General features: G+C 32.2%; 1 protein-coding gene across 1 annotated transcript; it reads left to right on the forward strand.

Annotated features, from left to right (window-relative positions):
• The first annotated feature begins 606 nt into the window (after window positions 1-606).
• Window positions 607-7170, forward strand: LOC114285546 (uncharacterized). The gene is made up of 2 exons (XM_028228583.2): window positions 607-1142; window positions 6422-7170. The coding sequence occupies exons 1-2, from the start codon at window positions 753-755 to the stop codon at window positions 7031-7033; spliced, it is 1002 nt and encodes a 333-aa protein (XP_028084384.2). The 5' UTR covers window positions 607-752; the 3' UTR covers window positions 7034-7170.
• Window positions 7171-13301: the final 6131 nt, after the last annotated feature.

The raw sequence follows: 13301 nt of genomic DNA on the forward strand, positions 1-13301 counted from the left end.
CATATTCCACTCATATTTTTTAACAAATTAAAACATTAGATAATATTTAGCTAACAGTGAAATGCACCGATTTTATTTTTTTTTTAAAAAATCATATTTAATCAAAATTTTATTTTTCTGCCTCTTCAAGTTTTTATTATGTGCTAATTTTTTTGTGACTTTTTTATTGGACAAAGTTGATTAAATATGGTCAAATATGTATCAGTAGTATTCTGTACGACATAGGCAGAATTATTTTTGCACAATTTATACTGCATAATTAAAGTGCTATTTTATATGGTATCATATTGTTTTAATAGTATTACACTTAAATACTTCATCACTTATGTACAGCTACGTATCACCTTTAATTCTTTACTTTTTATATCACCAATTACTTGGCAATATATTATATATCTTTATTTTTTTTTGAATGATTATCTCCAAATAAAGAATCAATAATGAGATGATTCAAAATAATGATAAAAAAAAAAACATGTGAAATAGAGTGGAGAGTGAAAACTTTTTTTTTTCTTTCTATTTTTCATTCTAATCCAATAAAATTTATAAAAACAAAGAAAATAAACAAGAAACAAACAAAAAGAGAAGACTTTGACTTGGTCGTTTAAAACAAGGGGTCGTTTCACAGATAAAAAAGTCCAAATTCCAAACCCCATCTCCTATAATCTCCCACCTCACAATCCCTCTCCCCAACTTCATCTCCTCCCTCCTCTGCTCTCCTCTCCATTGAAGCAAAACCAAACCAAACCACCATGGATAGAGAACAAGAAGAAATGCAATTTCTAGGCTTTTTCGGCATCTACGTAGAGTCATACAAGATCATCATAGCATGGAGGAAGATCTTCAGCCAAATCAGCCTTGCTTTAATCCTCCCACTCTCCTTCATCTTCCTAGCTCACATGGAAGTCTCTGCACTCCTCTTCTCGAAGATCCACCACCATGAATATCAGTTACGTGGAACTCCGGACGGCACGCAAAAGCACGACAAGCTCTCCGACCTCGTCTCCTCTGAGGTGGCCATCTTGTGGCTCTTCAGATTAGCGTATTTTACTTGCTTCCTCATCTTCTCCCTCCTCTCTACTGCTGCTGTCGTCTACACCATCGCCTCCATCTACACCGCTCGACCGGTGACTTTCAGGAAGGTATTTATATGTTTTAGAGAATTTTTAATACATAAATGTAAATGATTTGTTGTTCAATTGTTTGTTGGTTGTGAATTTAATGTTGTTTATAATATCTAGAGTAATGTTAGAGATATTAAAAATTTTATCAAATGTTTCATATAGATGTGAGATCCACACAATACAGGTCCCCTATGTGTCCCATATTTATATTAAATATTTAGTAAATATTTTAAGGCATTTAGCATTTTTATAATATCTATGCTCAATATACTTACCATGGCTATCAAGATCCCCGTCTAAATAGCAAGATCTTAAAATTCTAATTACGTTAAACGATTCGGATTGTATTAAAGTGATTACATCCTAATCATAAAATCATATAGTATGGCATTACAATCTCAATTCTACTACGATTCTAATCTTACAAAATAAAAATAAATTCTTATTATTCATTTCTTATATATGTATATCTATATAAGAATTTTGATTATAAATTCATTTTAAAAACATCTCTTATAATTTAGGTGATAACATAAAAGATGCATTACATCAAATTAATTATTTTTCTTTAGTGATTTTATAATTATTTAACATATATACATTATCATTATAAATAATTTATCATTTTATTTTACATTAAAATTAAAATTTTATGATTATCAATCCGATTTTACGATCCGATTCACAAGTCCTTTTTAACCATCCTACTTAGAATCCCGATTTTAATATGTTATTGCAAATTTAATTATAAATCCTGTTATTTATTTATTTATTTATTAATATTTGAATTCCCATTTGTTTCGAACCTCTGGCCAAGCACGCTATGTGTTTATCATTTATTATATTAAATACTCTAATTTATTAAAATTAATAAAATAGCGAGGACAAGGAGAGAGCAAAATTCGAAATTGTGAATTTTGGTTAATGGCTTTTGTGAATTCCCTATTAAGATTGAGTTTCTCTCAAATTAAAATATTAATTAAGGAGAATATAAGAAATCTATAAAGTTTAACATGAGTTTTATTTTTATGATTTGAATTGTTTATTTTGTAATATTTTTCTTATATATTATTCATGAAAAAAATTAAATCGATATGATAATCATAACTTTTTCATTTAATCGTGTTTGTCTGTCATGACCCAACCCCAGGGACTTAGGGTTGGAATCACTGCTTACTTACTTATTCTTATTCGAAGCAAATTAAGTTGCGCTAGTGAAAATAAAGTAAACAGAAATTTTACTATTTAAGAAAGAGGAAATACATTTCTAGGACTTTCATTATTTTATTATTCAGTGACCACCCCGAATAGCAACAAAATGAAGCAAAAATATAAAAAAAGAAAGATAAAATAGTGATTCAACATCGGTCCATGTGCAGGTTTCATTTTGTGGGGTTATGGGTTTCCCTTACATCTCGTCACCTGAAAGGGTAACAGCTATAAGCACACAGCAGAGTGAGAAATATTATGCCAAGAGTGTAAAACAACCAATGATAATTAGTTAGGCTAAAATATTTGCATATTTTAATTTAAAATGAAAATTTATTTAAAGTGGCAGAATACAGAAAATCATGTAAATAAATAATCATAACCACGGTATAAAATAGAACAGAACAGAGGTCACAGAAGTGACAGTTAGAATAGAAGTCAATGGATCCATGACAAACAGAGGACCATAAGGTGGTCAAACAGAGGCCAGTGGTTATTTAAGTTCTCCAAGGCGTGGGACTCCCGTGGTGATACTTACAAAACATAATTGTTTATAAGGTTATAGTTAAATATATACTAAAATTCAAACAAAAATATTCATGAATTTCCTTTTAAGTAAATAGAATTTAGAAAGTAACCAACATAACTGAAATATTTATAAACATTACTTTTATTTATATAACTTAATAAATATAACTTATATAAAATAAGTTATGGTAACTTAAAACATTCGTAAAACATATAATAATATAACAAGATATAATATAACTCACCTTAATTATAACCTTAGCCTTACTTTCCTATCAAAACTTTCCTACTATAGATTCCTTATGCTCACTTACGTACCCCTCTCTCTCGGTTTTCCTCTTTCTTTTGTTCTTTCGTGTTTCCTCCCTTAATTTGCAACACCTTTGCCCCTTTTTATACTGTTAACCAAGCCGTGATGGAAAGCCACGTACTCCTCTCTCTCTCTCGGTCATAATGATGCTAGGTGATTGAGCTTTTAATTGTGAATTCCATATAAGATTTGAATCTTTCCAAGATAAGATTAAGGCCTAGTTTGGAAAAATTAAATAAGTGTATTTTTTGACTTTTCTTGTATTATGTGTAGAAAAAGTAGAGAAGAGATATTGATTGATGTGATCCAAAAAAGATAAAAAGATGAAATAAGTGCACTTTTTTAGTTTAGCCAAACTTGGCCTAAATCTTATACTTGGACCCTTTTTCTTTCTTTTTCTTTTGGGCCGAAATTCATAAGCATTGGCTGGGCCAACAAATTTTCATTTTCTTTTCTTTTTATTTATTTATTCATTTGTTTTGATGTTAAGCTTTTTTAATGTTCCTAATTTAAATTAAATTACATCTTATATTTTTTTTCCTTATCATTATAAAATTAATTATTTTATTTTACTTTACAGCTTATTATTATTATTCTTGTTAGCAATAATATTATTTATTTACTATTTTTAGTTTGACCCAACTAGTATTATAATTCCATAAATGTGTTAATTTGCCCCCAAATAATTTCTAATTAATCCTATATTTGATAACCTAATGCCAAATTAGATTTATATATTTATTTATTTAATACCCCATCATCACAAGCAACCATAATTATATATATAATTCTAAATATTTATGTGATACTTAATTAAACGTTCGGGGTGTCACATTGTCTCTAAAAAAATGAATGGTCTATTTTAAAAAATATACTTATTGTCTATTTTTTTAGAGACAAATACGATAAAGTTAAAATGTTACAATTATCAAATCAATTAAATTTTAAATATTAAGAATCCTATACAATAAACAGTTTAGATAATCAAGATAACATCTGTTATGAATCCTTCAAGTCCTCTCAAATTCAAATAGAGAGAAACCCAATCCTATCCTACGGATACAATTGTATTAGGAGTATTTGAATCCATGTATTATCGAAGATCATGTGAGAGGTATTTACCAAAAGAGTTTTAAATTATTTATTTATTTATTGGCTTAATTAATAGACTTCAAGACACCAAATCTAATATAGACATGTTTATTCATTATAATTTTATATATGTCTCTATTTTATATAATTTTAATTGTGAGAAAAAATATTATGATCAATTGAGCCGTTCTAATCGATTGTGTTTGAGGTACATTTTTAAAAAAATTATGTTTTATTATGATCTAAGTAAATCCAACCGTCAATTACATAGGTTAATTAATCTCAGCCATTCAAACAAATTAAGTTAGAGCATCTCTAATGATAAATGTTATAATAGTAATGTCATTGCCAAATTATGACAACGAATAGTAAAAAATCATAGAATTATAATAATAGTGCTCCAATGGTCAGCTGCCATTTTGACAAAACCAAATATGGAAACTGGTGTGTTCAGACGATTGGCCAGACGACCGCCCGGTCATCCGGAACACACTAGTTTCTGTGTTTGATTTTGCAGAATGACAGGCATGAGGGAGAGATGTTTTGCTAGGAGAGAGGGAGGGAGACTTTGCTTGATGAGTTGACAGTTATGGCTACTATCAAAATTTATGTCAAATTTGATACAAGTTTTGGCATTTATTGACCAACCATTCGAGCTCATTTTTTGTCTCCAATTGTTAAATTATGGCAATAACAATTCCAATGACTAATTATTAAAAATACTCTTAAAGAGATATTTTCAAAAACATATCTATTTTATTATATAGATTGTTTCTTTCCACTAATAAATTCAGGAGAAGGTAGAAAAATTTTAAAACAGTAACAAGGTTTAAAGAGATATTTTTAAAAACATCTCTATTTTATTATATAGATTGTTTCATTCCACTAATAAATTCAGGAGAAGGTAGAAAAATTTTAAAACAGTAACAAGGTTTAAAGAGATATTTTCAAAAACATCTCTATTTTATTATATAGATTGTTTCATTCCACTAATAAATTCAGGAGAAGGTAGAACAATTTTAAAACAGTAACAAGGTATAAACTTTCACATTCTATTGTTCTTGACTCCCATTTAAATTTTGTTTAGTTTGCAAGTGCACATCATATAATTTACAAAATTCATAAAGTGACATGTTTTCGTTTGGCAAAGAGGTTTGGAGTTATTTTAGCCACAAAAGACAAAATAGACTATTTTAAGCACAACAAACAAAACATCACATTTAACCCATAATCATTACACTATTCTCTCACAAAAAAACCCAAAAGCCCTTTCCAAACCAAAATTTTTAACTCAGGCTAAAATAGTAAAAAAAGTCAAAAAGTCAACCCACTTCTCAAACGGAGACAAGCCTCGTTTGGGAACAGGCTAATTTAGTAACTTTTTGGCTATTTGGCTAAAAAGGTAGGTAAAAAAAACTTGTATGTTTGGGATGACTTTTTGGCTAATTACGAAAAGATGTGCAAAAAGTAGAGAGAAAAGAGAATCTTTGACTTTTTGGTATGAGTTGTTGGCTTTTTGGCTAATTTAGTAACTTTTTGGCTAATTGGCTAAAATAGCCTCTTGCCAAACGAGGCCTTATTGTAAATTAAAAAGTAAGATCTAAGGTCATGTTTGATTCACAACACTAATAGTGAAGTATTAATAATCCTATCAAATTAGTGTGGTATTCACTATCCAATTGGATTAATATCCATTGGATTAATAATCCCACCCCTACCCCATTACTAATAATCCTACAAATTTGTTGGATTAATTATCCATTGGATTATTAATCCTAAATAAAAATGTTAAAACAAACATGGGATAATTGGGCTCACGGATTAATAATCCCAATCCAATGCTCCAATCCACCAAATCAAACATGCCCTAAAAGTACTAATTCGCAAGTTCATAGATAATTAATTTATTTAAACTATATCTCCTCATAAATATACATGGGTAGAAACTAAATCAAATAATTTAACACCATAAAATAAAAATAAAAATAAAAATAAAAATAATGTATAAACAAACGGGACCAAACATGGTAATTAATTTTTGAAGAAATTAAAATTCAGTGATAACAGTAAAAAAAAAATACAGAATCATGAAAAAATATAACATTTTAATTATTAAAATGTATAAATTTTATCATTGATTTGTATTGTTTATTAACAGGTGATGAGTGTAGTCCCCAAAGTCTGGAAGAGACTCATGGTCACATTCCTCTGCACCTTCGTCACTTACTTCCTCTACAACGCGGTCGCAGTACTACTCATCATTCTCTGGGCATTCACAGTCGGAGACACCGATGCCGCTGCAGCAGTATTGATCATCATTTTCATCTTATACGCAATTGGGTTCATCTACTTAACCATTATTTGGCAACTTGCTAGCGTCGTCTCGGTCCTAGAAGACTCATACGGGTTCAAAGCCATGATCAAGAGCAAGAACCTAATCAAAGGGAAGATGTGGATCGCCATTGTTATCTTCTTCAAGCTCAACTTCGCTATGGTGGCGATACAGATACTGTTTGAGATACTAGTCGTGCATGGTGGCGAGTCAGTGAGCGTAGCGGGTAGAGTCGGGTTTGGGATACTGTGTCTGTTGTTGCTGTTGAAATTGTTTTTGTTTGGATTGGTCATTCAGACTGTGATCTACTTCGTTTGCAAGTCTTATCACCATGAGAATATCGACAAGTCGACGTTGTCGGATCATCTTGAGGTATATTTGGGAGAGTATGTTCCTTTGAAAGCAAAGGATGTTCAGCTTGAGCAAGTTCATGTTTGATTGAGGTTATGGGTGGTGTTTTGTTGTAATGGTTGGTCTTGATCATTATAAATTAACGATCACAGTTGTTATGCCAGACTATATATATATACTTAACTTCCAAGAACTATATATAGTTTTTTATTTTTATTTTTAAATTGGAGTAATATTTGGGTTTTTTTTTTTTAATAATTTTTTTATTCTGTTGGTATCTGGGTATGGTTCGGGCCCAAATTGGACGTTCATGGGTTGTTCACCCCATTAGTTTGAATGAATAGTTTTTTTGATCAGCTAAAGGAAAATTTTATTGATGGAAGAGAATATAAATAATCTAGAAATACGTTAGTAAAGAGAGAGGGGAGGAGGGAGGAGGAAGTGCAAAGAGCATTACAGAACCCTATCAAATGCTGACCGATGAGGGAACCCTATCATATGTTAGCACAAGCCTCGGACATTGGTGAGGAACCAACAATACAAACAAAGACTAAAACAAAGAACACAAAAGGAGCCAAACAGATAAATCCCCTGAAGCCGAATGTAGCCCTTGTTGTCAAACCTAAGAAAATAGACCATTTTACTGCCAAATCCATAATCATAGTGAACCTCAAGCAGATAGCCTAATCTGATGGAGATTGGAGACAATATCATGAATTGAATAATCTACTTCCATGTTCCATTTGGCCCAAAATGCAATATGCACTTTCACCTTTTCACATAAATCTTCAAAATTAGGTTGGCCCCCCTTGGAAAGACACTCATTTCTCAGTTTTCAAACAGACCATAGCATGATTGAGGGAACTATCTTCCACATTTTGAATACCCAAGTCTTCAACTTGCCACCTGACCACCAATGAAGCAGGCCCTCTACTGATCCAGGAATTGTCCAGAATTGATCCCACCAATTAACCATTTGTGACCAAAGCTTCTAGACCAATGGACAAAACAATAGCACATGATCTAGAGATTCCACCACAGATTTGCAAAAAACACACAGATTGTTGGTTCTAGCATCTAACCCTAATCCTTTGTAGGAAGGTTGAAGTTTAAACTCTACTTTTCCAAGCCAACCAACAAAAAAATTGCACTTTTGGGGGAGCTAAACTATCCCATAACCCTTTAGGTACCTTCAGACATGGCCTTTTTGCTGCAACCCACCACTTTTGCACAGAAGACACAGAGAACTGCCCTAAACTATTAGCTAGCCAAGAGCAAGAATCTTCAAGATCATAACTAATTGTAGGAGATGCCACCAACATATCATTCAATCTCAGTAGCTCCTCTTCTTCCCAAGCTAAAAGTTGTCTTTTAAAATTAAGCCGCCACAGCTATGAGCTACTTTTCTTGGCACTAATCTGCTGCAAAGACTCCTCTTTCTCAATGGCTAAGCTGTATAATATGGGGAATTCTTCCCTCAAACATCTGTTGTTGAACCAAGCATCAAACCAGAATTGAATTCTTTTCCCATTTCCAACATTTATTTTAAAATGGCCACCATAGAACTCACCCAAGTTCTAGTTTACTAAAGTAAGTTGCAAAATATCCTGCCATACCATGGAGACCCCACCTAAATGATTCACAGATGGAATCCAACCCCCACCAGCCTTACCATGCCTTGAGTACACCACAGATTTCCACAGTGCTTTATCTTTACTGCCATACCTCCACCACCATTTTAATAACAAGCAATCATTCACTTCATTTAAATCTCTCACCCCCAAACCTCCTTGACTTTTGCTTTTGGTGACCTCCCTCTATTTGACCAAGTGCACTTTCCTTTTATTTTCAGACCCTCCCCACAAAAATGATGATTGAAGCTTAACAATAGCCCCTTAACAACACCCTTAGGCATTTTAAAGATAGAAAGGAAATAGATTAGCAGATTAGAGAGAGCTAATTTAATCAAAGTCAGTCTCCTAGCATAAGACAACAACTTCCTCTTCCAACAAGACAGCTTCTTCTTTACCTTATCCACAACTGGAAACCATGTGCTTTTCCTTCTAGGATTGGCCTCTAAAGGCAGTCCTAAGAAATTAAATGGCAATTTCTTGGTCAGACAGTTCAAGATTTTAGTAAAATCCTTAGTTTGATCATCTTGGAAACCTACCTCACAAACAATACTTTTATGATAGTTAATTTTAACGCAGACATCACCTCAAAGCACCATAACACTCTTAATGTTCAGAATTTCCTTCTTATCACCTTCACAAAATATGTTAGTGTCAACTGCAAATTGGAGATGTGAGTTCTTAACTCATTAGGGCCAACTGTAGCACCTGTAAACAGACCCTTATCTTTAGCCTTATCCAGTCAAAGATTAAGACCTTCTGTTGCAATAATGAACAAAATCGGAGAGAGAGAATCCCTTTGCCTTAACCCCTTTTGTCATTAGAACTCTTCAGTGGGTGAACCATGAACCAGTACAAACACCATTGTTGTAGAAAGGCAAGTCTTCATCCACCTAATCCATTTTTCACCAAATCCAGAATTTCTCATCATTGACAGCAAGAATTCCCAATTTATGGAGTTGTAGGCTTTCTCAAAATCCAATTTCAGGATAACTCCTTTCTTCTTTAATCTTTTTCACCCATCTACAACTTCATTTGCTATTAGCACCCCATCTAGGATATGCCTGCCACTCACAAAGGCTGACTGTACCTCATTGATCACTGATAGAAGAACCTGCTTTAGTATTCTGGATAGCACCTTGGCCAGGATTTTATAGACAGAACTAACCAGGTTAATTGGTCTATAGTCCCCCAACCCTGCAGGATTATCCTTCTTAGGTATAAGAACAATGAAAGAATTGTTAACCCCTCTTAAAAGCTTGCCATTTGAGTGAAATTCATGCATCAATTGAACTATCTCCCCTTTCATTATTCTCCAACATTTTTTAATGTAAGCTAGGTTAAAGCCATTTGGTCCAGAGGCCTTATTCCCATCACAGTCTTAAATTACTGCCCAAATCTCATCGTCAGAAAACACTGCTTTCAAGTTCACTGTTGCCTCAGAGCAAATGGTAGAAAAAAGGACCTAAAATCTTTGGCCTAGAACTCCAATTTTTTGAAAATTGCTTTCTGAAATGCATGACTACTTCTTGCTTCACCTGATCTGGTTCCTTAAAGCTCACACCCTCCACTAGGACTGAATCTAGCAAGTTCTTTCTCAACCTTTTCGTTGCCATAATATGAAAGACCCTAGTATTTTTGTCACAATTTCGAGCCCACACCAGTTTGGATTTTTTATGTCACAACCTCTCTTTATTTCTGCTGAGCTTCCACACTGTAACATGCCCGGGGGGTGCCCATGTGTGTTAAACAGTTCGGACCCTTAATCTCTTTGATCTAGTCTCACGAGTGCAATGTGAAACATAGATGAGAGTCTAGATTTGACAACTTTATAGAAAATCTATTTTATTACAAAATTATTGCCACAAATAGACTGCGTCATCAGATCTCAGAGTCGCCACCTAATATTTTGAGAAATTAGGAAACTCATGACTTGTGCCAAGGCCATTGTTCATCATAACCAAAATTGTTTCGGTTTGGAACCTTAGGTATGAAAAGGGAAGGTCATTAATTGAGCACTCTCGCTCACTCGATCAAAAGATCGGCCTTTACTAACCACGATATGAATTTTATTTTCTTTATATTTTCATGTTCTAATTATTTAAAAAATCCTAAATTTTACTATGTGAAGTATACAAGTATAGACTATGTCACCTACTTTGGAACAACTTGATTTCATGTAGTTTTGAAGGAGTTTTGAAGATGTACAACCCAAATAAATTAAGTTTATAAACATGAAAATCAACATCAATCCAAATTAAGCGGCACAACCTCCATCCACTGACATTCATATAGTTATATCACATAAGCAAATAGCCTCTTGGTAGAATGCTAAACATAGTAAGAAAAATACACACAAATGGGATGCTAAAGTATAAAAACTTACATGTTTGACATCTGCGAACAAGTTACAAAACAAAGCTAGTAAAACATGCATGAGCTTATATACAAAATCCTAATTAGCTTGCTTGGTTAGGCTTTTCAAAAAACACTTTTCAGAAAATTGTACTTTCTTGTTTTTCGTGTTTTTTTTTATTGAATTTTTTTAATATTTTAAGCAATTTTTTTTTTTTACTTTTTAGACATAGCTAACATAAATATACCTAAAAAGTAAAAAACTTGTGAAAAAAACCTTTTAAAAATTCGCTAAATACCAAAATACAAAAAAAAAAAAATCAAAAATTCAGTACATTTTTTGTACTTTTATGTATTTTTTAATTTTTTAAAATATTTTTTCACAATTTTTTTACTTTTTAGATACATCTAAGTAAGGTGCATCTAAAAAAGTAAAAAAAAAATGTTTAAAATTTTAAAAATATTCACTAAAAACAAAAAAACACGAAAATAAAAAAACTCAGTTTTCAAAAAACTTTAACCTAAAAAACTCAAACCAAACACACTGAATGCAATTCACTTATGAGATGCAACTAAAGATTCAGCTTCTAAGATATGACATGTGAATCATCTCAAGAATATTAGGTAGCGCACATAATCATATAGGAATTGATTAAATCCACAAATACAAACTTAGCCGAATCAAAATGCATGAAACATAGATGCAAAGCATGGACATAATGAATATATATATATATATATATATATAAAGAAGACAAGTACAAGAACGAGATAGAAAGAAGTGGGGCAGAGAATTATTACAACACTTGAAAGAATAATTACAAACCAAATTAGAGAGGGATGAGGAGAATATTACAACAAAATAAAAAACCTCACAAAACATTGAAAATAAAATAAATAAAAGAAAAAGTTTCACGTGCCTTGGAAACCACCTTAAGTTGGTTAACATCGGAATACAATGCCGTCTTGTCTAAAAGAAGCTAACCGGCCAGCCAAATAGGCCGTTTGGCCAACTAGGCCTAGCAAAACTTATCTTATTGCAAAACCAAGAAAAAGAACAAATAAGAAATATGTAGGTGGCTCAACTAACCACTACCAGTTAGATTAAAACAAATATAAAATAGAAAGTGTAAAATTACAACACAACTAACATGACCCTAAAACAAGAAAACAAATATAAGATAGAACATGCAAAATTACAACAAAACTAATATGAACCTAAAATAAGGAAACAAATATAAGATAGAACATGCAAGATTACAACAAAATTAATATGAAACTAAAATAAGAAAACAAATATAAGATAGAACATACAAGATTATAACAAAACTAACATGAACCTAAAATAAGAAAACAAATATAAGATAGAATATACAAGATTACAACAAAAGTAATATGAAACTAAAATAAGAAAACAAATATAAGATAGACCATAATATGAAACTAACATAAGAAAATAAATATAAGATAAAACATGCAAGAAAAATGAAAGAATTGAAAATTCATCATGCAAAGAAAGATTGAATTTCTTGATTTTCAAACTTCCTCTTGATCACCCTCAAGGTTGTGAAGTATGATCTTAATCCTCAATTCAATAGCTTGGAATTTGAGCTTAAAATGGCAGTTTTGAACAAGTGTATGATCACTTTTTTCTTGGTAAGAATACTCTCTCTTTGAATAAAGCGTTGAGTGGTTTTGACAAGGAAAGATAAGATGTAAGAGGTATGTAACTTCACTAGTTTGGCAAGATAACTCTCTTGTTTTTAAGACTTTCTTTTCTTTCAAATTCTAACACAATTTTAGCATTCTCTCCCTACACTTCTCTTCTTCAAAATTCTTCTCCAAATTCAAGACTAGAGCTCTCATTATATAGCCAATGCAAGTGGGCAATGGTGGAGGACAAAATGGAGGATAAAGTGGAGCATTTTTGGAAAGATAATGGAGGTGAATGATGAATGGTGATGGTGGTGTGTGATTTATAAAAATAGATGATGAGTTGAGATAGTGGGATATGATTATGAAAGATGGTGAGTGGAGATGGTGGGATGTGGTTATGAAAGTAGGTGGTGAGTGGGAATGGTGGGGTGTAATTATGAAAGTGGATAGTGAGTGGGGATAGTGTGGTGTGATTATGAAAGTAGATGGTGAGTGGGGATAGTGTGGTGTGATTATGAAAGTAGATGGTGAGTGGGGATGGTGGGATGTAATTATGAAAGTGGATGATGAGTGTAAATTGGTGGGGTGTGATTATGAAAGTGGATAGTGAGTGGAGATGGTGGGGTATGATTATGAAAGTGGATGATGAGAGAGGATTGATTTGTAGGAAATTTGGTAGTGGAGATTGGTGAATTTTGGATAAAAAATAATTT

The sequence above is a fragment of the Camellia sinensis genome, chromosome 6 (genome assembly GCF_055761805.1).
Source record: "Camellia sinensis isolate YWXY chromosome 6, ASM5576180v1, whole genome shotgun sequence".
Lineage (NCBI taxonomy): Eukaryota > Viridiplantae > Streptophyta > Magnoliopsida > Ericales > Theaceae > Camellia > Camellia sinensis.